The following is a 25630-nucleotide window of genomic DNA, read 5'->3' as shown; positions in this document are numbered from 1 at the left end:
TCCCCCATTGGCTATAGTTGCTTCAACGTCGCCTCTTTCATAAATGACTTTTAGCGTTTGACTGTCTTACTGATATGTAGTGTTATCAATCAAATTATACAGGTATATTTTATTATTTTATGTGTGACTATTATATCGTTACTGCTGTTATTATGATGTGATATGTGAATCATTCAAGTAGCATACATTCATATTTAATGAGATTAAAATTAAAATTATATAGCGGTTACAATCACTTGTCATATTATGTACTACATAAAAATATGAAAATGTTAGGAATACCATATTTTTGTATCATATTATTGTATCATCTGGTGTGATAGTGACATATACATGTCACGTCAATTAATGAGTTAATTTTATTAAATGTTAGTTGTATGCATCACTTGCATATGTGATGGTACACTAAATATGTGCAAATGTGTGGTCTCTCTAGCAAAACTCATAAAAATATGTACAAATGGCTAAATTACACTCAGTGTTCAAAATATTGGTATGCGTGAAAATATTGATATGAAAATTTGTGAAAATAGCGACAGATATATTGAATATCAAACATTGGTTTGGACGAAATATTTTTTTTTTTAATATTTAACAGATGTGTTAGAAATATCGACGATATATGTCGATTTTAACCTAAACATAAGATTTTCTCCGATATGAGACTTCACCCCCCATTTCTATATCTTTCTCTAATTTTTTAACAATATTGACCATATCAAAGAAATTTTAAACACTAATTACACGTGAAGATATAAAATTTATTTATTTATACCTTATACTAGATTCATAATATATTAACCATGCTGCCCATATCCTTAATATATAAAAGTAAATTATAATCACGCACCATTTTTCTATTTTTGCACGCTTTTGTTTATTTGGATTGTCATATTGAATAAATTAAATAAAAACAATATTAAATAAGAGTATATAGGAAAATCATCTAATTGCAATTATATTGTTGTATTTAGATCTTATCTTTTTATCATTTTATTTCCATTTACGATCTTGCAATGTTATCTGATCATCAAAATTATCTACTTTTAGGCTACCGTTAAAGATCATTTTTAAAAGTAATCAAATAAAATTTATTTAAGTGCTGAATTGGACATTTTCATATAACTTTTAACGTTTATGATTCTTCTATTCACACGTAGAACATCTCCTCTCCCACCAATCCAATTCTCCGGGGATGGTCATAAAACGACGTGGCAACAAACTTCGTTGTCGCAAATGGCCACACGGGATTAGCGTAATCCGTCAGCTAGACCATCCCCACCCACCTAAAAAGCATTTTCCCGGATACGTTTTGTCTCATGGAGACTACTCACCGTCCGATTCACGATGTCGCGGCGAACCCGGAAAAAAAGCCCTCACGACCGTTAGGAATACCGTCTCTGTCCGTCTGTGGGACCAAATACCTACCAATAACCACCCGCCACGTAGCACATCGATGCCAGCTGGAAACACGTTAATTTCGGTTGGACAGAATATCCGGATTCCATGAGCACCAAAACTTGGGAAATTTTCCCTTTAATTTTTCATTTATTTTATTTTATTTATTTATTTATTTCCTTTAAATGGGAAAGCACAAAGATAGCGGGAACACGTACAGCTGCTTATTCCTTTCCTATTCTGCTTGAGCCCCATTCACTCCTCCTCCTTCCGCTCTTTCAATTTTTGAGATCTGCGCTCTCTTCCTCTCGAAGCTTCCTCCTCGCTCCGCCGACGGATTTGCAGTTCCGTTCCTCCGCCGGTACGTTCTCGACTAGCTTTTCCGACTCCGTAACCGTCGTTTCGTTCAATTTACGCAGCGTTTCTCGCTGTTTTTGGCGTCGTTTTGGTCAACCTTACTGTCGTTCTAGCTGATTTTATCGTCGTTTTGGTCAACCTTACTGCCCTTCTAGCTGATTTTATGGTCGTTTTTGTTGTGTTTGTGGATATGGTTTTCTTCTCTTCGGTTTTCGGAGGCAGAATCCGTCGACTTGGTCAAATTAATAATGCATTCGTAGCTTTTTTTTGCCGTCGTTTGGTCAACTGTGCATTGTAGCTGATTTTCGCGTCGTTTTTTTTTATCTGTTCGCGGATCTGATTTTTTTCTCTTCGCTTTCGTTATGCTGCTCGTATGCGTTTGCTTTCGCTGCGCGCGCTCCATGTTTGCGTTTTAATCACTGTTAATCGCCATTTAAAATGAATTATTGTGCTGAATTTATGTAAATTTCAGAGATCAATCTTTCTAGTTGTTAATATCTAAAATTGCTCTTTGTTATCGCTCTGAAATTGTTCATGTTCTCTGGCTTCTGGATTACTTGCAATTTTCTTAATTTTCAGTTAGAGTTACAGTTTGGCAGATCTAGACGCGGATTTTCGGTATATTTCGGTCAAAACGTTTTCCGTTCCGTTTCCTTTGCTCTTTGAAATAAAACGCTTTGCTGACGCGTTTCTGGAAACGTATTCCTTCACAGTCAATTTTGCGAGGCTATTTTTGGATTATTTTATTGAATTTTTCCCTCAGGAATTGAAGAGAAAATTGAGCTTTTACAAAATTTTAGAGCTATGGGCATTTTTGGATTTGTTGTGAGAAAGTAATTCTTTTACGTACTGCCTTTTGTCATTTGGATGATTGGAATCTCATAGTTTCGGACCTTTAAATTGGGAAATGTTGCATTAGTTTCATGTGATCTCGGTCTTTAATTTCGAAGGAAAAAGGTTCAATTTGTTTTAATAATTTAGAATTTCAATCATAACTTATAATTGTTATCGTATCTGACGGTCCTCAACATCATGTTTTGATATAAATGATTATTCTAGATCTTAGCTTTTGAGACTTGTGTTTAGTGCCTGTGTGGCACACTCCATGAAACATTATCGAAAAATCGCATTCAAAATCTTTTGTTTTGCTGACTTCGTGTGGTTTATGTACCTTGTAGATATGGTTCCACCAATTGAGACAGTTCAGAAAGTTGAGCCTCCTCAAAAAGTTGTTGAACCCCATGTCACCTATCATCATGATCATTCCTCACATCCACCTCTAAATGAGAGGATACTTTCATCCATGACCAGAAGGTCTATTGCTGCTCACCCGTGGCATGACCTTGAAATCGGTAAGCAGTGTCTCTCGCAGCCATCTTTGTCGTGCTACATTTCTTTTATTGTTCTTATAACCTGTGTCTAACCTCTTCTTCTTTCTTTTTCCATTTCAATGCAGGACCTGGAGCTCCTAAGATTTTCAACTGTGTAAGTATATTGAACCATAATAACTATTTGATGCTTTTAAATTTTTTGATGATTTATCTACGGCTTTGCTCAAATTTTGGATTCTCTGTAGTCTGTACTTAAGTTGAACTTATAGGGATTATATCTTGAACTGAATGACTACCCAATTGAAAAAGGTAACTTAGGAAGTCATATTAGATTAAGTTGAGTTGATCAGCTATCCAGAATCTGGAGACATTCTTGACATTTACTCATATTTAATTTATCTTCCGGAAAACTATTGTTAACATTATTCTCTAAATAATCAGTTTCCATGTTACAATTCTAATAGTTATGGCATCAATAGTACTTATTGACAAGAGTGTTCAATTGTGTTTGTCATTCTACTGACCATTGTTCTTGTGGAAATCATCCAGGTTATCGAAATCCCAAAAGGAAGCAAGGTGAAATATGAGCTTGACAAGAAAACTGGACTCATCAAGGTAAATATCTGTGCCAAGCTAATCTTCCTGGTAACTTTAGTACGTTAAGTGTGACTGCTAACGGGTGTTTTTTCTATGTGTAGGTTGACCGAATATTGTACTCATCTGTTGTCTACCCCCACAACTATGGCTTCATCCCCCGTACCCTTTGTGAGGACAATGATCCCTTGGATGTCTTGATTATTATGCAGGTATTTTTATGCTTCTTTCTGCTGCAAATGCTATATTGGAACTTTATTTCGTGAATATCGGGCAATGAAAACCTGAATATGATATCAACCTGTTGGGCACATACTACCCATGTCCTATCATGCACTCTGAGACAATCATATGCATGTCTCATTAAATAAATAATAATCATATAAAAAATTTGGGCTTAATTTTCCATATTTGTAAGGAATCGTGTTTTTGAAAGTATTGCATTATATTTGTAAGTAACTTTACACAGCTTCCAAATCTATTTGGTTTATTTTAAAGCTGATGCTTGTAAGCTGAACCTCGAATCTGATTTGTTTTGACACTTGAAAAATCTTACAGGAGCCAGTTGTTCCTGGGTGCTTTCTTCGTGCCAAAGCTATTGGCCTGATGCCTATGATTGATCAGGTATATATGAAGACAGAAAGCGTTGTTATCTTAAATTTGTTACAAAGGTTTATAACTTTTCATTTATTCAGGGTGAGAAAGATGACAAGATCATTGCTGTTTGTGCTGATGATCCTGAGTACCGACACTACAATGACATCAAGGAGCTCCCACCTCACCGTTTGGCTGAGATCCGGCGCTTCTTTGAGGACTACAAGAAAAATGAGAACAAAGAAGTTGCAGTTGACGACTTTCTCCCTGCAGCTACTGCCTTTGACGCAGTCCAGCATTCCATGTAAGTGTCAATGCTCTCTGACCTTCGCACACTCATATGATTACCTCTTTGTCTGTGAATTAAACTGTCGATAGTCTTAGAAGAATGTCGTGGATACAAGTTATGACTCCGTCCAAATTTCTTTTGATGTCAACCAGTGTCCATGTGCATAACATTACTCATTCTCGTTGGTTTGTTTAGTTCTACGAATGGAGTATAATCTTAATCTCTCTCTTTGTTTCGTTGTGATAGGAACCTCTATGCGGACTACATTGTGGAGAGCCTCAGGAGGTAGTTGTTCGTGCAAGTGATGAAACATGGTGCTATCACTACTCTTATATAGGGAACGTTATATATTCGTTTCTCTGTTATGAAAAATAACTCTATTATTTTGTTGTTAATGCAGACATTTATGCCTTATGCTCTAGACTCTAGTTGGGATTGTGCCTTAAAACCTTTTTATGTAGTAATGATCTCGACGAAAATGATAGGAAAAAGGAGCAAGGAAAATAGTCTGGGTTGATATATATTGGTTTATGCCTTTATTTTTTCCATTTGGTATGTGACTCTTGAGTTGAGTCTTCCCTTTCTGTTTTTGTTGGAGAAACATGTTTTATTTACTTGCTTTGTGTCCATGTAACGGAGCAATTCATTTTGTAAAATGCTTAATTTCAAATGTATCATTTGTTACCAATTTCAAATTATGATTTTCCGATGAAATAATCGGTTCAAGGGAAGGCTTAAACTCTTCTGCCGAGATTGCATCTCAACATCGACCCTTTCATGTGATCCCCATCAGTGTCGTACTTGCCAACCGTGCAGGTCGAATTTGAAACCTTCCATTTGTAAGTAAAGTGGAATATTGAGGAATATCTAGTTAGTGGTCAAATGTCTCATGCCGAATGAATTCACTCAGGTTTGAGATTTTATCTCAAAATACGGTGATTCTATTAACAACAAAACACCTACTTGTCTTCTTCAATAGAAAAGACAAAAAAAAAATCCCACTTGTAGTATGACGTGGAATCAAGTCTACCCACATCCGTTACTTGTATCAATCCACACAACCGCAACTAGTACATCCAAGCTGTCTACAAGTTGTCTCCGTTCAACACCCTTACTCTCACCATACAAACAATGTTGTGCAAATGCACAAATTGGACGATATAACTTTGTATGTAATCATCACGCTGTCATTGTTTTTTTTTTTTTTCCTCTCACGAGGGATCCAAATCACACTATCATTGTGGTATCATCCATTCATTTGTTGCAACACATTTTAGTTGGAGCGGTATCATGTCCACTCACATGAAAAAATAAGACAGAGTGGACATAACAGTACTATTATATTCGTATTAATATTCATGTCCTAATTGTGAATTTATCTACTTAAATTATAACATGTGGGATGGTAGAATCGCATGTAAATGTTTGGGGCTTGGAACCTAAAACTTAAGTCGATGATAAAACATTTTGAACTTGATACCAAATTAAGTTGCTCATTATGCGGTTTATCTGAACTTCTTATCTCCTAATGTGAAAGTATCGAGGTACGGAAAAAAAACACAAAAAAACACTTTTGAACTTCGATTCCAATGCCAAAGAAGGCTTGAGCCAAATTGATCACACCTATTCTAATCACAGTCAGAGACTCAGAGCCCACAGGTTGACATTGTGATAAACGTCCAGGTCACAGCCACGAATGTGCTTATCAACGAACTCCACGTGCTTCCATCGGAACTCTGCACGTGGCAGAAACCCATCTTCAATCGTCAACATAATAAAATAAATAAAATCCTTTAAATATTCCAAACTCCAAGCTTAAAGGCATAAACCCTTCCGTTCCCATCCCGCAAAAACCCAAAACCCCTTTCCTTCCAAAGGGCGATGTCCTAAAACCCTAATTTCCCCAGTCCGAACCCAAATCCAAACGCCATGAGCTCCTTCACCAACACCACCAATTTCGACAACCTCATGCTCCAAACCCTAATGGGCAGGCTCCAAATCCGACCCCCCACCAACAACTCGTTCCTCTCCCAAACCCTCGAGGAGCTCCTCTTCGACGCCGCCAATCTCTCCGACGACGACGACGATGAGAACAAGACCCAGCTCGCCAAGGAAGAATCCCGCCTTGAGAAGGAGATCATCCGGGTTGTTCTAAGCGGCAAGACCGATTCCCTCAAGCCCAATTCGGGTCAGGCCGTCACGATTGGGGAGCACCACATTTGCGTTGGGTTTCATGAGGAATCGGGTTCGGAATATCGGGTTTGGGAGTGGCATGGGCATATCATGCTCTTTGATGAAGAGAACGGGTACACCCCTGAGTATATATATGGGAATTACTTTGAGAGGCTGATTGGTAAGGCTCGTGGAAATGGCGGCGGCGGAAGTGGTGGTGTTCGTGAAGAGGAGACCAAGGAGGAAGAGGAGGAAGATAAAGAGAAGGTGACCACTTTGGGGCTCAGGGAGTTGATTGATGGTGTGGATTCGGGTCAGGGTCGGATTCTTCATCGGAATATCAATGCGGGTTCTACAAGGTTGATATGAATTACCCCCCTTATTTTTCTTGTGTGTTTTCATATGATGTGCTTGTCTTTGCATTGCTTTCACATTTGTTGGTGCTTTGGGTTTTTAAAGTAGTTGTGATTTCAGAAATGGTATATTGCAATGTGATTACGCTACATTTTGTGTTGGAACTTATATTTGGAGAGAGTTCGGGGCTGCATAAATTGCACTGTAATGAACATTTATGCTGTGGTTGGAAGAACATAGCCGTTGGTGGCTTTGCTTTCTGATAGACAATTCTAGTGATGAGAAAACGTTTGTGATAGGACTGTTCAAGATGTTGACTTAAAAGCTTAAGAAGTTTCGCATATCTTACCAGATAGGCTGAAAATAATAATAATAATAATAATAATATGGCCAAGCCTTGATTATTTCGCGTATTATCTTGAAATTGGTTATGATATGGCTACTAGCAGCTATATGAGGAAGGCCGGCATCTCACAAGGAAGTAGAGAATGATTCTGCTACCACTTACTCATATCATCAATTCTTCACCTTATTGGAAGTCGATATAAAATCCCAACATCACACAAGGACCTAGAGGAGCTACTGCTACTCGCTCTTACCATCGATTTGTTATCATGCTTGTAGTCTTAACGATATCCTGCCAGCCACCTTGACTGTGGACCCTTATGCTTGTTGAAACCAATCTGGCATAGGTTGATTTAAGACGAGGTTTAAAGTTCTCTTAGAATATAAATGTTCTCTGCCTAGATCTAGGAGACTAGGATCTTGTTTCAACTTGGATGCTCTCCCCCTAAATACTGTTTTCTTCATCCCGTTGTCTGTAATGGATTTGAGACACATCATGTGAAAAAACAAGGAGTTATAGAAGTAGAGTTTAATTCTTTAGTAAATTTTGAATGATTTTTCTGAAGTCTTTCTCCGATTCCTTCATGAAGCATTATTTAACCGCATCTTCTATTAACCGCATCTTCATGTTTCACTGATGTTTATAGTAAGTTGTGATTCAGAACTCCGAAATGATGGGATTTTTCTTAGGATTCTACATTCATGTCTAGCTGGGATTTAACTTTCAACCTCAGTATTTAATACCTATACGTATAAACCCAAATAAAGATATGGTAGTATGTGCTTTTGTGCATAGGATCCTGCCGATCGTGTCATTTGCAATGATCTACATGTTTAACCTGATTATCCTTCTTCTTACAGGATTAATTAAAAGAAAGACTTTTGGTTCTTAAGAAGTTTCTGATGTTAAAGAAGGAGCTGCGTTGAACTTTTCTTTTCTTTGGTACTTGGTGTGGGAATTCAGGACTGCTTATCACTTTACATGGTTGTAAGCTGTTTTCTTTTTGTTGGTTTTCGTTTGAATTTCCAATACGTAAGACGGTACAGAAGAAGAAGGAATGCATTGTGAGACATCATTCTGTTAAAAGTAGATTTTGATTAACTTATCAATGGACTAAAAATGGTGCATCGACTCTTTTATATTACTTGGTTGTAAATTTTAGTTATGCCTGTAAGCTGGCTGGTACAAATAATTGAGTTTCAAAGTTTCTGGTTCCGAAATGGTTATATTCTTGATACACTAGGTGTACTATGTCTAATTTATTGCTTGACTTCAATAGAGGGAGAATGACTTGTATGGAACAAGTTTACCATCATGTGGTGTCCTGGTGTCCTGGTTGCTATGCACGACAATGCATTATTTGACGTGATAGTGAACCTGTTTAACAGAAGTTGCGCTGTGGTGATCGAAAAGGATCAAATTCTGGATTTTGGTGGCAAATTGGATGACCATTCTCGTAATGACCAAAAAATTGTGGGATTTTGAGCCGTTTACTTCATCAGTCTTGTATTCCGATTCGAGGTTTATCAAAACAAGGGAACTAGGCACATTTGATGTTTGGGATGGCTTGGCTTGGACAACTTAATAAACTCAAAGAATAGAATGTTGAATGAAATTTGAATGTTGACGTACGTATTTTGTTCAAGTACACGTAGTAGATGGAGAAGTCATAAAGAAAACCATATCTATCATAACTCCCGTAGAAATGGGAAGATTGAGAGGGATAAGTGCTTTTGTAACTTCTCCATTTTCTACCTTCACATGAACAAGATATATGAAATCTACAAAGCTATTATTCTTCTCATTTCTTGAAATTTCATGTATATTGTCATATACCAAAATTCAAATTTATTCAACAAAACAACATAGAATTTGTAAATTCTCTCCTATTCTCTATCATTTTTTTTTATTGTTTGGAATTTTCAATCGATTCTCCCTATATAATTTAATCGTATGTATAAATGATGAGGTTTCCATGCAATGGTTTATGAATAGACAAATGATCAACGCTTAAGTTATTATGATGTTTTGGTTCTCCCTTTTATTTTGCCTCACATAAAGTTTGACTCCACCACTATTCAAGTACCTGTTATATTATCTACATTATGGGATGATGAGTGAGTTAAGCCTGATAATGGGCCAATCATAATAATTTGGTTCGAACTCACCTTTAGCGATAATCAAACTTTAGACTTTACTTACAAGTGAAAATGAATACTAATAGACCGTAATACTAAGTGGCAAAAGGTAACAAAGTTATTTAAGAAGTCTTAGGTTTGAATCTCATGGATGGTAGGTTCTCAACCAATTTATTCTCTTACCCCTTAGTGCAAAATATGTTGTTGCATAAAAAATAAGTTTGCAAATTTAAGGGTATTCAACCAAAATTCTAAATAAATTCATGAAACTCTATGGATACTACTCAATGTTTTGAAAGAGTTTGTAAAACCCCACACTAATCTAAGGAGGGTGTAGTCAAATTAAGATTTGAAAGGATTTAAAAGACTTTAGAATGAGTATGTAGTCAATTAGGATGTTAAGAAAGGATTTTTTAAAAGATTTTGAAATCATGGTGTAGTCAAAGTAAGATTTAACAGGATTTAAAATTATGGTGTAGTCAACGTCAATTAGGATGTAAAATTAAAACAATACGTTGACGTGGCTTAACTGTAACCGTTCAAATAGGAGGGGAGGGATAGGGAGGAAGACTAGGAGAGGAAAGAATCTTACTCTAGTTTCAATATGATCTTTAAATAATTCATAAAACTTCATGCGTATTCAATTAAGTAAAAATGTTAGGGATTTTTATGAATTTGGAGGGATTATATAATGTATTTTAGGTTTTCGGAAATCAAGCCTCTCCCTCTAACATGTTGAATGATTTCAGTCAGGATATAAGAGCACTCATCTTGGATGGGTTTACTACTTAGATGATTTCAACAGTTATCCGCTCTGCTCTTGATTTGCATAGACATTCAAGAACTATTGTCCTAGGTGCTAGGGTTACGAACTTATAATCTATGATGATCTAGTCGATTAGGAAATAATCGAGTTAAGAGTTGTAGCTATGGGTGCTACAGATGCTTTAAAGAGAGAAATGAAAGTGATTGACACCGAAACTCCTTTTAAGTGTTCCAGTCGGCAGAGCGACTCTAAAACAAATTTTCAAGCCTTTTTTCACATTTGTCTGGTCTGGAGAAAGCTGCTGTCATAAGGATTTTCCTAATCCTCCCTCGCGGATTCAATTGAAAAATGTAAAAAATTTGTACAAGTTATCCTTTCCGTTCTCCATTAAAACTCCTTCAAACTCCGTTAATCGGTCTGACCACGACTCCAGTAAATCCAACCGCCACCACATGTCCAAATCAATCCAACGGATGCCCAATCATACACGTCACCGATCCTCATGAAAACCAATCACCCAATCACAACTAACCACCCCTCACTATATAAACAATTCGAACTACCAGCACCTCCACCAAAATCCCTTAATCCACTCCCTCTCCCCGCACAAATCCGTTTCAACTTCCCTTCGAGTCCGTTCGCACAACAAACCGCCCGAAATGGCGCCGACGAAGGCCGAGAAGAAGCCGGTGGCGGAGAAGGCACCGGCGGGGGAGAATAAGCCGACGAAGGCGGAGAAGCAGATCCCGAAGGAAGGCGGAGGAAGCGTGGAAATGAAGAAGAAGAAGAAGGTAAAGAAATCGACGGAGACGTACAAGATCTACATCTTCAAGGTGCTGAAGCAGGTCCACCCGGACATCGGGATATCCAGCAAGGCCATGGGGATCATGAACAGCTTCATCAACGACATCTTCGAGAAGCTCGCGCAGGAGGCGTCGCGTTTGGCCAGGTACAATAAGAAGCCGACGATCACGTCGAGGGAGATCCAGACCGCCGTCAGGTTGGTGCTTCCTGGTGAGCTCGCCAAACACGCCGTTTCCGAGGGCACCAAGGCCGTTACCAAGTTTACCAGTTGTTAATTTTTCATTCATTTTTTGCGATTTTTTTGTTTGTTAATATTATTTTTGTCGTGAATAATATGCATGCAGTTGTATGGAATTGGTTTTGGATTTTTCCAGATGACGAATCTTGAGTGGTTCTGTTTATATAAATTTATTCGGTTTTGATGAATCAGTGAAATAGTGAGCAATCCGCAGTTCCGCACCGTTGTGGGTTCGAAATCTTTAATAATTTGCAGATTTCAGTTGGTGAAAAAGGGATCCACATTTTCCTGATGGTTGGCAGATTGAAGATTTTAATTACGTTACATTCTTTTGGTTTTTTAAATAAACGATATTATTTATGTGGGAAAAAGGGTTAAGCCTTACAATGAAATTATAAAAATATGGTTCATTTGGCTTTTGACACTAAACCATAATGCTAAGTGCTTAATCATCTTCTTAGTATGATGTTTCAATCATGGCCCATTGAGATGTTTCTCTACAGTGTCTTCATGAAACGCTTTCGAGTGCTTTGCCAAGGTTGCACATACAAAATTTTACTTTGTTTTTAGTAGAAGCAGTTTTACAAAAACTAGAAATATGGCCAGCACGTTGATGCGGGATTAGAAACCGTATGGCAAAATATGTTTCAAAGCTATTAATATATTGTTACAAAATGTTAATGTTATCTGCACTGAAAGATGTTTGAGCTTTTTAAAAGAATTTTTACATGAAGAGCATACAGTGGGTGAATAAAGCTCCTGGAATTCTTTGAACCACTCTAAGAATATAGCATTACCTGTGAATGATTGATTGTGTAACAAAAATTAGTAAAAGATTGGAATATATGAAACTTTCATATGTATAATTCAAACTTCTACACATTTATCCATACCTTACCAATTGTTAGAAACTGCTAACATAACAATTGGTATCACATAATTGGTATGCTATTAACATAATGAATTCGTGAAGCAAAAAAGTGATATGTAATTTCAATTTACGATGCTAAAGAAGCTCTATAAGAGTAGCCGGGCCCTCTGTGCTTTATCCATCAAGGCATTGCAACTGTAGATCTTGGAAACTATAAAAATCCATCTAGTCAAGAGACAAAATTCAACAGTTATAGGTAAGGTGAATATGGAACCACGAATGTAAGATATACTTGACAAATTTGCAACCAAACAGATGAAAGTACAGATGATGAAACAATCAATTCAATCAAAGACATTGAATTCAATCTCTATGACAACACAGAAGACAAACAATTGATGTCGTTGTAGGTCATTTTAAACGAAACGAAGAACGTTGTCTTACATAGTTGGACGCAGGTAGCTAATACAAAATCTATCTATGTATCTTGCAAAACATTACGGAAGTAGTAAAAAACAATCCTCACAGATGACAGTAAAATAACGAGAAGGCAAACTTGTACCAAACGTACAAACAGGACAAATACATATTAAAGCGTAAATAATCAAGAATAAAAAGATGAGGCTTTTCAAAGCCTACCAAATAGAATCACCAAGGAATTTTCAAAGCATTAAGTGATTTTTTGTAACCCTTCTTCGTAATTCTACAAAAAAGCACAGGAACAACTATATAAGCTCCTAATAAAAGCTAAAAAGCTGATATAAATTGAAATTAAAAAAAAAAATAAAAAAAAAAAATAAACAAAATTAGCACAAATTGAATTTGAAGATATCTGTAACGTAATGATAGTGATTTTTTCTATTTGTCTTTGCTATAGACTAATTCAAAGATCTGTTCTTCTTGCATATCTAATGTGGTCAATGCCGGTAGCAAATAAAACCATCCGTTCGAATCCTAAACCAAAGCCACAATGTTTGATGGTCCCAAAGCGTGCCAAGTCAATGTACCACTCATACGGCTCAGCAGGCAGACCCATTTCCTCAATCCTGCAATAACACATCCATCACCCAATACAAACATTAGTCAGTTCATTCAAATATTATACAAAACTATCCACTCGGAAGTATGGGAGAAAAATTGTGGAGGAGATGACTCTACTGAAAAGAATAATAATAATAATAACAACAACAAAGGTAGATAAAGTCACTAAAACATACAAAAACCGAATAATACCTGCTTATAACAACGTCGTAACGCTCTTTCCTTACCTTCCCCCAATCAACTCTCCACATGAAATATAAGAAAACCGTATAAGGTAATCAAAAGATACACAATGCTCAAGCATACAACAGAGCATTGAACTCAACGGTTCAAAGTTCATAGCATAAGACCCACCTCTGGTACCAAGACATCCATAGCAGCCATTGTCTTTAAATCATCGTTGAGCTTTCTATAGAATGCTTTGACCCCTTTATATTAGACGACAATATCGTCCCCTTGATATTAGGAGTAGAATTGATCCGTATGAATCAATGTAAATCATCTTTGTTTCCTTCCTAGAATAGACTTCTTTGTATTATATAAGTCTTGTATTATATAAGTCTTGTATTCAACTGTGAATTAATAAGAAAGTATTCAAAGTTAATTCCCAGACTCCATATTTCTAAACCCTAGCCGAGTTATCTTTCAACATGGTATCAGAGCACCGTTTCTGGTGACTCTGAATACCCACACAGCTTCCGCAAATCCTAACAAACACAACATCACCTAAACCACCATGGGCGATCCAATACCTAAGACGTCCATTGACACCCAAAAGCCTATGGAGACATTCACAGATGTCTCGAACCCTTTTATCATACATCCCTCAGATCAACCTGGGAATATCTTGGTCTCCAAAACACTTCAAGGAGACAACTACAATACCTGGAGTCGTGCTATGCGAATCAGCTTGAGCGCGAAAAATAAACTTGGCATGGTTGATGGCACCATTGACCCTCCATCAGAGACTGACAAACAATTTGCATCATGGCAAAGATGCAATGATATGGTCCTTGCCTGGATTCTCAACTCAGTCCACGACGACATTGCGAGCAGCGTTTCTTATTATACAACAGCAGCCGATGTTTGGGCAGACCTGCGAGATCGTTTCTCACAAGGAAACGACTCACGCATTTATCAAATCAGGAGAGAGATCGTTGAACACAGACAGGAACAACAATCGATCCAGATTTACTACACGAAACTGAAAGCGTTGTGGGATGAACTGGCATCCTACAATGAAACTCCGACTTGCACCTGTGGGGGATTGAAGAAGATGAATGATCGAGATGAGAAAGAAAAGGTGATGCAGTTCCTGATGGGTTTAAACGACACTTATGCAGCAGTACGTGGACAGATACTATTGATGCAGCCACTACCAGACACTCGGAGGGCATATTCCCTTGTTCTCCAACAAGAGAAGCAAGTAGAGGTATCTCTAAATCGTAACAATATAAATATGCATGCTATGAATATAACCCGTAACAGGGAAACTGCTGCATCAAAAGGAAACACCATTTAATGCTCATATTGTGATAAAAAATACCACACCGTGGATCGATGCTTTTACCTGTATGGTTTCCCGCCTGGCCATAAGTATCATGGCAAATCAGTCAAGCCACCAAATAAAAGAAAACCTGCGGCAAACCAAGTCACGGTGGAGACCGAGACCACCAAGGGTGTAGACTCACGACACAAGGCGATGTCCAGTGACGGTCCAAAGTTTACCACAGAAGAATATAATCAACTTATGGCAATGCTCAAGAAGAGCAACATTGATGGTAATCCGCAGCATTTTGCAAATGCAACAGGTACAATCACACCTTCTTCTGACTTGTCAGAGAAAACTTTATATTGGATCATTGATAGTGGGGCAACAGACCATGTATCTCCTTCTCCTTATTTGCTAGACAAGAAGTCATTATCCATGCTGGATTCTGTTCAATTGCCGAATGAAGGACATGCCTTAATAGACTCGATTGGTTCTATACAAGTTACCCCACACATTAAACTTGATGGAGTGCTCCATGTGCCCAACTTCCGAGTTCACTTATTATCTGTTAGCAAACTTACTGAAGCATTACGATGCATAGTGATTTTCTTTCCTGATTTCTGTGTGATACAGGACATGGATACGAGGAGGACGATTGGCCTGGGCAAGCGATATAATGGGCTTTACTACTTGGCGCCAGAACACAACCTTCGCCTCGCTCATCACATTAGCCGCAACTTCACCCTCTGGCACCAACGATTAGGGCACCCTTCTGCCGGTCCTCTGCAAACTTTAACCAAACAAGTTCCATCAATAGTATTTGATTCCAGTCATACATGTGACATTTGTCCTCTTGCTAAACAAACCCGGTTATCTTTTCCGTCCAGTTTTATTTCTCCTAAAGCACCTTTTGATTTGATACATTGTGATATTTGGGGACCTCACCGAGTCAATTCCCATTCGAGGGCTCGGTATTTTTTAACGATTGTTGATGATTATTCTCGCTATACTTGGATACATCTCATGCGTTTTAAATCCGAAACACAAGGATTGTTACGTTCCTTTATTGCTTGGGTCCAAACACAATTTCATTGCATGCTTAAAACACTTAGGGCTGAATGGTGGTGAATTTACCTCTTTACGTCCTTTCTTTGATAACAAGGGTATCATATTCCAAACTTCTTGTCCGTCCACGCCCCAACAAAATGGGGTTGTTGAACGGAAACACCGTCATCTCCTCAATGTTGGTCGAGCTCTACGGTTTCAAGCCAATTTACCACAACATTTTTGGGGGGAAAGCATACAAACAGCATGTTATTTAATTAATCGTTTACCTACACCTCTTCTTGGTCATAAAACTCCTTATGAGCTTTTGCATCGTCACACTCCCGATTTTTCGCATCTTCGGGTTTTCGGTTGTTTGTGTTATGCTACCAACCTCCATCCTCACCATAAGTTTGACCAACGTGCTCAAAGATGTATTTTTGTTGGGTATCCATTAGGTCAGAAGGGCTATCGTGTTTATGACCTTACCACACACGAAATTTTTTCCACTCGTGACGTGATCTTCCATGAAGCCACGTTCCCTTTTTCCTCTCAACCACTTGACCATCACCCTGCTACACCTATCCTACCTATCCCCACCGACTCTCCATCTCATCCTAATCCCACACCGCCACCGACTGCACCTCCTGTACCCACACCGACCGACATCCTTTTACCCACACCGATAGAAACTGCTCATCTCACTCCCATAACACCCTCTCTTCCCACACCAACCGACCCTCACTTAGTCTCTCCACCACTTCCTACCCCACCTGCCCCCCCTGCCCCACCTGCCCCTCGCCAATCTGGCCGTGCCCTCAAGCCCTCCGTCAGGCTTCAGGGATACCATTTATATCACGTGCAATCTTTTGCTCCCAGCGCCACGTCCTCCTCCATGTCAGGTACTCGCTATCCTTTATCTCACTATGTATCTTATGCTCATCTTTCACCATCGCATCGCTCCTTTGCTTGTGCCATTTCGACTCTTGTCGAACCCACTACATTTGCACAGGCTAACGGTGATCCTCAATGGCGTGCTGCCATGGACTCTGAGCTTCTGGCCCTTGAACAAAACAACACATGGACTCTCACTACCTTACCTCCTGGTCATCGCGCCATCGGTTGCAAATGGGTATACAAAATCAAGTACCACTCCGATGGTACCGTCGAGCGTTATAAAGCTCGTCTTGTGGCCAAAGGTTTTACTCAACGCGAAGGTATCGATTACAAGGAAACTTTTGCTCCTGTTGCCAAACTCATCACCGTCCGTTGTTTATTAGCCGTTGCTTCGGTTCGTCATTGGTCCTTACATCAAATGGATGTCCATAATGCCTTCCTTCATGGTGACCTTTGTGAGGAAGTTTATATGCAGCTGCCTCCTGGACTTCATCGGCAGGGGGAGAATAATGTATGCCGACTCAACAAGTCCCTTTATGGCCTTAAGCAAGCCTCTCGCAGCTGGTTCCATAAATTTTCCACTGCCATAAGTCAAGCCGGCTACCAGCAGTCAATGGCTGACTACTCCCTATTCACTAAGGTGCGTGGAGATTCGTTTACAGCCGTCTTGCTTTATGTTGACGACATGATTATCACAGGCAACGATGAGGCTGCCATCCGTGACCTCAAGCAATTTCTTCAATCCCATTTTCGCATTAAGGACCTTGGACACTTAAAGTATTTCCTCGGTGTGGAGGTGGCTCGGTCTTCTCAAGGAATCGCCATCTCACAACGTAAATATACACTTGACATTATTGATGAGGCCGGCTTACTTGGTGCAAAGCCTGCAAAGTTCCCAATGGAAGAAAGCTTGAGATTATCTCCAACGGACGGGCAACTTCTCCATAATGCCTCGCAATACAGGAGGCTTGTTGGGAAACTTATTTATCTCACAATCACGAGGCCGGAGATTTCATACTCGGTCCATATACTCAGCCAATTTATGCAACAACCAAGAAAGCCTCATCTAGACGCAGTGTATCGTCTTCTACGATACTTAAAGGGATCACCTGAACAAGGGCTTCTTTTTCCTTCAAATGGGAGTTTGACATTGAAAGGATATTGCGACGCCGATTGGGCTCGCTGTCCACTTACAAGAAGATCTGTCACAGGCTATTGTATATTTCTTGGAGGTGCACTAGTTTCTTGGAAAACCAAGAAACAATCTACCGTTTCGAGATCCTCAGCTGAAGCGGAGTATCGTGCCATGGCTTCAGCTACATGTGAGCTTACGTGGATGAAGTACCTATTGGCTGATCTGCAAATTGATCACAAGGGTCCGGCAAGGTTACACTGTGACAACCAAGCTACACTTCACATAGCTGCCAATCCCGTTTTTCACGAACGCACCAAACACATAGAGATCGACTGCCATGTTGTTCGAGAACGACTGCGTTCTGGGATTATTTCGACAGCCTATGTACCTACTGGACAGCAGCTTGCCGACATATTCACCAAGCCACTTGGACAGTCAGCATTCCGTTCTCTACTTGGCAAGATGGGTGTTCTTGACATTCACACTCCACCTTGAGGGGGAGTATTAGACGACAATATCGTCCCCTTGATATTAGGAGTAGAATTGATCCGTATGAATCAATGTAAATCATCTTTGTTTCCTTCCTAGAATAGACTTCTTTGTATTATATAAGTCTTGTATTCAACTGTGAATTAATAAGAAAGTATTCAAAGTTAATTCCCAGACTCCATATTTCTAAACCCTAGCCGAGTTATCTTTCAACACTTTAGGATAGTTGTAAACAGTAACAGGCTTTTGAAATAATACCTCCGTCAGGTATCTGCGCAAAATCAGAACAACGAATCGATAAGCTCTATTTAATCAGTAACCATAATAAGACAAACCAGTAGAGTAATTCTAAGGGATTACCTTTCGTGCTCAGATGCCAAATCAATCCCCCACCCTACATGGTTCTCAAACTTCTTACCCTTTTTCACTTCATCAATTAGCAGATCCACTGTTTCTGTATCAGTAATCCGTTTAAAGGGTGTTTTAGCAAGCATTTTTAGACGATCAATGCAAGTTTTATGAAATTATTGATTGTTTTTCATATTTAATTTTCACAAAAACTTGCTACCACCTAAGAAAAAATCATTTGCAACACAACATGAAACACTAAGTCATCCAACACCATCTAAAACCATAAAACAACATAACAAAGACACCAAAATCTAAAAAAATCCCACATATTTGACTTTCACACTATAGAAAACACAACTTCACAATATTTTAAAAAAAAATTGTTGCAGAAAATGCTAAAAGGAAAAGCTGAAATTGTTTACCTTGAGCATAAACGGCTTCAAAGCTGCACACAGAAGCCCCAAAAAATGAAGAGCAAAGTGTCTTGAAAAAAAAAAAAAAAAAAAAATGAAGCAAATTATACAACCAAACGATAGATCTAAGGATATAAACAAAACACCCAAAATTCCAAAAAATATAGAGCAACGTGTTCTGAAACGAAAAACACATACAAATCATACACCCAAATTTCAGATCTAACGATATAAAACACCCAGAATTAGGAAAAAAATTCATACGAAAATCCCACTTAAACATGGAAAACTACAAAATAAATTAAAACAACAATACTATAAGAGTAAACTGTTGATTTACCCCCTGAACTTTCACCTAACTTTCGATTCCCCCCCTTGAACTTTTCTATTGGAAAATTAAGGACTCAAACTAATTTTTTTAGCCAATTTGCCCCCTACCATTAGTTTTTCATATATTCCATCCATATTTCTGTCAAGTGAGACCATGTGCACAACATGTGAGGCTAGTTAAGTCAATTCACTCTTAAAAATGATTAAAAAACTGAAGAAAAAAAAAAAACAAAACTTTCCCTCCAATATTTCCCGCTAATTCCTATTGTCAATTATATTTTTCCCTCTCATTCCTATGCATGAGAAATGACTTATGGTGTTATTATCTTCATAAGTAGCCAAGTTAATCTTTTTCTTAAAGCATGTACTACCATTTTTATTTTCTCTAACAAATTAATAATTTGACAAATGCTCATAGTGTTATTGTCTCCAAAGCAGTGCATTAATATAAGAAACATGTTCATAATACTCATAAAAAAATGCTCAAGATAATTACATATTTTTTCATAATGTCATAATAATCCCAATACAATTCCACAAAATGATCCTTAAGAAGTTGGAAAACATAACACCCTCAACCTTACTTAGCCATCAGAAATGAAAATAGGTTTAGGTACAAGATTCCAACCAAACGAGGAAGGCCATGGAAAGTGTAGTTGATATCCACGTGTCATGTGCGTTTCAAGCAGAATGTTTGTGCTCTTGTTTTGATAACCAAAACCTTATTTTGCTTGTGTTTGGTTAACTGGAATGCCCATATTTTGTAATCGAGATTCTATGAGTTATATACCTTATGGATGGTAAAATCTCTTATGCTTTCCAACTTCTTAAGGATCATTTTGTGAAATTGTATTGGGATTATTATGATATTATGAAAAGTATGTAATTATCTTGAGCATTTTTTATGAGTATTATGAACATGTTTCTTATATTAATGCACTGCTTTGGAGACAATAACACCATGAGCATTTGTCAAATTATTAATTTGTTAGAGAAAATAAAAATGGTAGTACATGCTTCAAGAAAAAGACTAACTTAGCTACTTATGAAGACAATAACACCATATGTCATTTCTCATGCGTAGGAATGAGAAGGAAAAATAAATTTGAGGATAGGAATTAGCGGGAAAAAATAAAGGGAAAGTTTTGTTTTTTTATTTATATTCAGCTTTTTAATCATTTTTAAGAGTAAAATGACTTAACTACCTTCACATGTTGTGCATATGGTCTCACTTAACAAACACATGGATGAAATATATGAAAAAATAACAGTAGGGGGCAAATCAGCTAAAAAAATTAGTTTGAGTCCTTAATTTTCCAATAGAAAAGTTTAGGGAGAAAATAAAAAACTAGGTGAAAGTTTAGGGGTAAATCGACAGTTAAAAAACTCACCACCAAATGGAGGCGGACCTTGGAGGTAACAAATCCACCCTGATAAAATTGAAAAACCAATAAAATCGGTACTGACCTAGGGGTTTAAACGCAAGATGCAGCAACTATTTATTTTTCTAAGGGTTTTAAAAGCAAGAAATTTACACAGATAATTTGGCTAAGAAAAATGAGAAAGATGAGGAGATTGGAAACAAATTAAAAGAGGGCTTGAGAGAGAAAGAAAGGCAGGCGGAAAAACAATGAAAATGAGGAGAGAGAAAGACAGAAACCAAAGCCAAAAAGAAGGAATGGTCAAGAACTTATGGAATCAAACCTATACGTCAACATCCTAGAGGAGCAGGCCGACGCATGGATATCAGGGACAAACACGTAGTTCCAGTGTGAAACAAAGTAAGAAAGCTGGAAACTGAGAGGCAGATTCGTCATTTCACTGTTTATGAACAATGCTACCTCACAAGATGAACAGTGATTTTCTGCTGGCTTTTAGCAAATAGTCATCTTTGTGAGCAAAAGTACTTTTTAGAGAAACCGTCAATATCAGCATGACATAGGCTGGCCAGACCAATGTGAAAGCTACAGAGAACAAATATTATCTATACTAAAGAGGAGATGGTGGGTTTCGCTTCACAATGGGCTAACAATAATATGTTCAAATCCGTCTTTGGCGAGAATTGAACTTAAGACTTACAAATTAAAAAGAATACCAATAAACTTTAGTACTAGGTAACACTTTCGTGATTTAAATCACAAAATAAAAATAAACAAAAAAATAAAATCATGAAAAAAAAATAATACAAAAAATAAAACCACAATAAACTTTAGTACTAAGTAACACTTTCGTGATTTAAATCACAAAATAAAAATAAACAAAAAAATAAAATCATGAAAAAAAAATAATACAAAAAATAAAACCACAATAAACTTTAGTACTAAGTAACACTTTCGTGATTTAAATCACAAAATAAAAATAAACAAAAAAATAAAATCATGAAAAAAAAATAATACAAAAAATAAAACCACAAAATAATACGAAAATTCGTGATTTAAATCACAAAATAAATAATACGAAAATTCGTGATTTAAATCACAAAATAAAGAAAAATAAAAACATAAAAAATACGCTAGAAGGAGGGTTCGAACCTCCGACCTTGTGGTTAACAGCCACACGCTCTAACCAGCTGAGCTATTCCAGCTCTCTGACGTAATATTGGAACTTTTTACTTTTTAATTTTATTATTCAATTGCTCAATCCCCGTTTATCCATAACTCATTTTGTCTTTACAAGCTCTCACCGACATTTAGTTGGCAAACCTTATCGAAACGCCCAAACGATTCTTTCTACCGTACAACAAATGTATGGATCATTTGCAGATTCAATGCCATCATTCTGTACTCTAGGAGGGAAAGATGATCCCGCCTCGTCTCGTGGTTAAAACAGCTAACGTATAACATACTGAATTGCTAGCTAATTGTGAGGCTTAATTCACTCCCCACCCTTTTAGTGTAGATAATGTCATTTGTTCGAAACAACATACTGCATTGCTGTATGGTAAATTTTTCCCACTCAAGCATCATGAAGCAGATGCTCTCAAAGTACCTAGTAAGATGTAAGTGCAAAAAAACACCAAAGCTAAGCAATAGTTATAAGAGGGGAAATGATTGATACAAACTCTTTTTCTCCTCCGCCACATCCTTTTTTTTTTCCCCCTTGGCAATTGAATTGAACAAATCAAAGGAAAATCAAGGACCACAATTAACAAGGGTGTAGAAAGTTGAAAAAAAAAACGTGCAGAAACCACTCTCACTTATATAAGAAAAACTAATGAAAAGTCTTAAAAAACTTTATGTTTTAACGAAAAGGACAATATAAAGGTGTAAGTAAATAGTACCAAGAGAGACCTTTCAACGTAAAAATGTCATTTTCGTTAAAAATGAACAGTACGAAAGTGTTTCATTAAGATTCCCTATAAAATATCTCCAACTGCGCCATTGCAAAAGGCGAAAATTTAGAAGTCGGGTGAATTTCATTTCATATGAAACACAGATGTTCTAAGCGGATACTGAAACAGAGAGTACAAGAGTCTTAAGTCCTAGGGGGATAACAAGGGGAATAACGACACATGAAGGCATCCTACTAACCATGTACAGACATGGAGACTCCATAGACAGGTACTACCATAGACACTGCTAATTGGATCAGTTATGCCTTCTTAGGGGACTTGGTGGCAGCTTTGACGGGCGACTTGGGCTCCTTCGCAACCCTCTCATGCTTCTTTGGCAGAAGCACAGGGTTGATGTTGGGAAGCACACCACCATGAGCAATTGTCACACCCTTCAGGAGCTTTCCAAGTTCTTCATCGTTCCTCACGGCCAATAGCACATGCCTTGGGATAATGCGATTCTTCTTGTTGTCTCTTGCAGCATTTCCAGCCAGTTCCAAAACCTAACCAAATCACGTCATCACGATTAACACCAGTTCCTAACCAAATCATACGGCATATACTTGAACCCATTTGGCCGCTAATCAAAGAGATTGGGAATAAATTTGGGTTACTGGCTGTTATAGGACAATTATAAACTTGAAATAAGTAAATCAACACCAACCACATGATCAACACTAATTTTCATTGGAAACGTCTTAAATGCCCCATATATACCACTTAAAACTACACGATTAACACGTGTTGATCGACAGCCTCCAATCGAATTGATTCATCCTCAGAATGAAAAATTCTTATTGTTGATCCTGTCGATTGTGCCAATCGCGTTGTTTTATATGGTAATAAGAAAATTCTTCTTGGGTATATTTGTTTTGTAATGTTGGCCGTTATAGGACAGTTTTATAAATCTCTTTTGCTGAAATAAGAAAATCAACACGATCCATACGGAGGGTTTGAGGCATGTCACATGTTAACACTCCGTATGGATCGTGTTGATTTTCTTATTTCAGCAAAAGAGATTTATAAAACTGTCCTATAACGGCCAACATTACAAAACAAATATACCCAAGAAGACTGTTTTAGAAACTTGAATTCTGAATTGAGGGAATGCAAACCAATGATCCTAGGATAAACTACCAACCTCAGAAATCACATGCAGGAGCTCATCTATCTAACGGAAGTTAAGCCATCAAGGGCCTGTCTGGATTCCAAATTACAGTTAAATGATTTACAATGCTCTACAATTTAGAAAACCATGATTTCCTATTTCCTTTTTCCATCTTTTTCTTACCGACCAAACAGATCCCAACAGTTAACAAAAAGCAAAACCCTTTTCACCAAAAATAAAAGCACAATTTGGTTTTCGTCACTAAATAATTTCATATTTTGGCATACGTCAATGTACATTTCATTTTCTAGCTGAGGTCAACAGAAACGATTTTCCCCTGCAATTAAAATCAATACCACTTGCTTAAATTTCACCTCTTTGACATGCACAAAATGCAACTAAAATCAATACTACTTGCATAAATTTCCCTTTGTCGACATGCACGACATGTTGATTGACCCAATCCTCATATCGAAAATACTCTGTGATTCAAAAATCTAATAGCAAAAACCCTAAGCAACTGATCGGCTAATGCAGAGACATAGAGGAAGCTGAGATTACCTCGGCAGCAAGGTACTCGAGCACAGCAGCCAGATAAACCGGAGCTCCGGTTCCGATTCGCTGAGCGTATCGGCCATGCTTCAAGTACCGGCCGATACGTCCGACCGGGAACTGCAGACCAGCTCTCACAGACCGGGTAACCGGTTTTTTCTTGGGACCGCCGGCTCTCCTCCCTCCTGCGCCTTTCTTGAACTTCCCACCGGTTTCCATCACCCTGCCTCCGCACTGGGATCAACTTCTGAACCGACTTTCCCGAGAAACAAACAGAAAATAATTAAATAAAATGCAGAAGTGAAATTTTGTGCACATGGAGCTTCAGTGAGAGGAGCAGGTAGGATATACACTGGGTTAGGTTAGAGCACTAACTATGGTTTGGATATCGGCCGTTGGATTGGCTCAGATCGACGGTTGTCAGAAGCTGAGTTTGTAAATTGGGCTGACTGTTGTTGGCGTTTACTTTCTTATACCAAAGTTCAAAACCCTTTTCAAATAAATTACAACATGTATTTGCAAATAGAAAAAGGCATATTGTAGATTTGTCTCCCGAATTTGTATAAAGATGTCAATTTCTTCTTTGAATTTTAATTTTAGCCCATTATCTCTGAATAATTATAATTAGCTAATTTCTTGAACTTTAATTTTAACCAATTATTCTCCTAAACTTTTATAAGTAGCCAATTCTCCCTTTGACACTAGATTTAAAAAATTTCATTCAATTTTCCTTCCATTTTGATCACTCAAATAACACATGACAACTGTATAGGGGCAAAAATAATGGAAACTTGATGGATGAAAAATTTTAAAATCCAATGCTGGGGGAATTAGCTATTTATAACATTTTTAGAGGGGTAATCGGTTAAAGTTAAAGTTAAAGGAGGAACTTGGCCAATTATAAGATTTTAAAGGATAATTAGCTAAAATTAAAATTTAAGGGAAAATTGACTACTCTAGGTGGCTTTTTTTTTGGGAGGGGGGGGGGGGGCGGCGCGGGGAATTTGTAGGGGTGGGGGACAGACAAATACCTCAAAGAAAAAACAATTGGGCCCGTTGTTCACTCACAATAATTAAGGTAGTTTGTGTGCGTCCCATAATTAAAGTAGTTTAGAGTAACTTACCTAATTTTTTTAATGTGAGTGTCATTTGATACCACCAAATTATACTAGTTTTTTTTTTATTATATTTATTT

At 37.7% G+C, this 25630-nt stretch overlaps 4 protein-coding genes and 1 non-coding gene across 5 annotated transcripts; 3 read left to right on the top strand and 2 right to left on the bottom strand.

Moving 5' to 3' along the window:
- Positions 1-1626: 1626 nt before the first annotated feature.
- Positions 1627-5258, top strand: LOC137745671 (soluble inorganic pyrophosphatase 4-like). The gene is made up of 8 exons (XM_068485667.1): positions 1627-1759; positions 2934-3107; positions 3212-3240; positions 3636-3701; positions 3785-3892; positions 4239-4304; positions 4376-4578; positions 4810-5258. Exons 2-8 carry the CDS (start codon positions 2936-2938, stop codon positions 4850-4852), a joined length of 687 nt encoding a protein of 228 aa, XP_068341768.1. The 5' UTR covers positions 1627-1759; positions 2934-2935; the 3' UTR covers positions 4853-5258.
- A 1120-nt stretch (positions 5259-6378) lies between these two features.
- On the top strand, positions 6379-8574 carry LOC137744932 (uncharacterized). The gene is made up of 2 exons (XM_068484750.1): positions 6379-7094; positions 8296-8574. Exons 1-2 carry the CDS (start codon positions 6493-6495, stop codon positions 8303-8305), a joined length of 612 nt encoding a protein of 203 aa, XP_068340851.1. The 5' UTR covers positions 6379-6492; the 3' UTR covers positions 8306-8574.
- A 2344-nt stretch (positions 8575-10918) lies between these two features.
- On the top strand, positions 10919-11711 carry LOC137746153 (histone H2B.9-like). Its single transcript, XM_068486234.1, has one exon. It carries the CDS (start codon positions 10999-11001, stop codon positions 11416-11418), a length of 420 nt encoding a protein of 139 aa, XP_068342335.1. The 5' UTR covers positions 10919-10998; the 3' UTR covers positions 11419-11711.
- A 10243-nt stretch (positions 11712-21954) lies between these two features.
- On the bottom strand, positions 21955-22028 carry TRNAN-GUU (transfer RNA asparagine (anticodon GUU)). Its single transcript has one exon. It is a non-coding gene; the product is annotated as a tRNA-Asn (tRNA).
- An 812-nt stretch (positions 22029-22840) lies between these two features.
- On the bottom strand, positions 22841-24754 carry LOC137745736 (histone H2A-like). Its single transcript, XM_068485737.1, has 2 exons — positions 24445-24754; positions 22841-23278 (listed from the first exon to the last, which is right to left on the bottom strand). Exons 1-2 carry the CDS (start codon positions 24652-24654, stop codon positions 23036-23038), a joined length of 453 nt encoding a protein of 150 aa, XP_068341838.1. The 5' UTR covers positions 24655-24754; the 3' UTR covers positions 22841-23035.
- Positions 24755-25630: the final 876 nt, after the last annotated feature.

Source organism: Pyrus communis, chromosome 9, assembly GCF_963583255.1.
Source record: "Pyrus communis chromosome 9, drPyrComm1.1, whole genome shotgun sequence".
Taxonomy (NCBI): Eukaryota; Viridiplantae; Streptophyta; class Magnoliopsida; order Rosales; family Rosaceae; genus Pyrus; species Pyrus communis.
The sequence above is the reverse complement of the archived record's forward strand: the minus strand, read 5'-3'. Positions and strand labels throughout refer to the sequence as shown.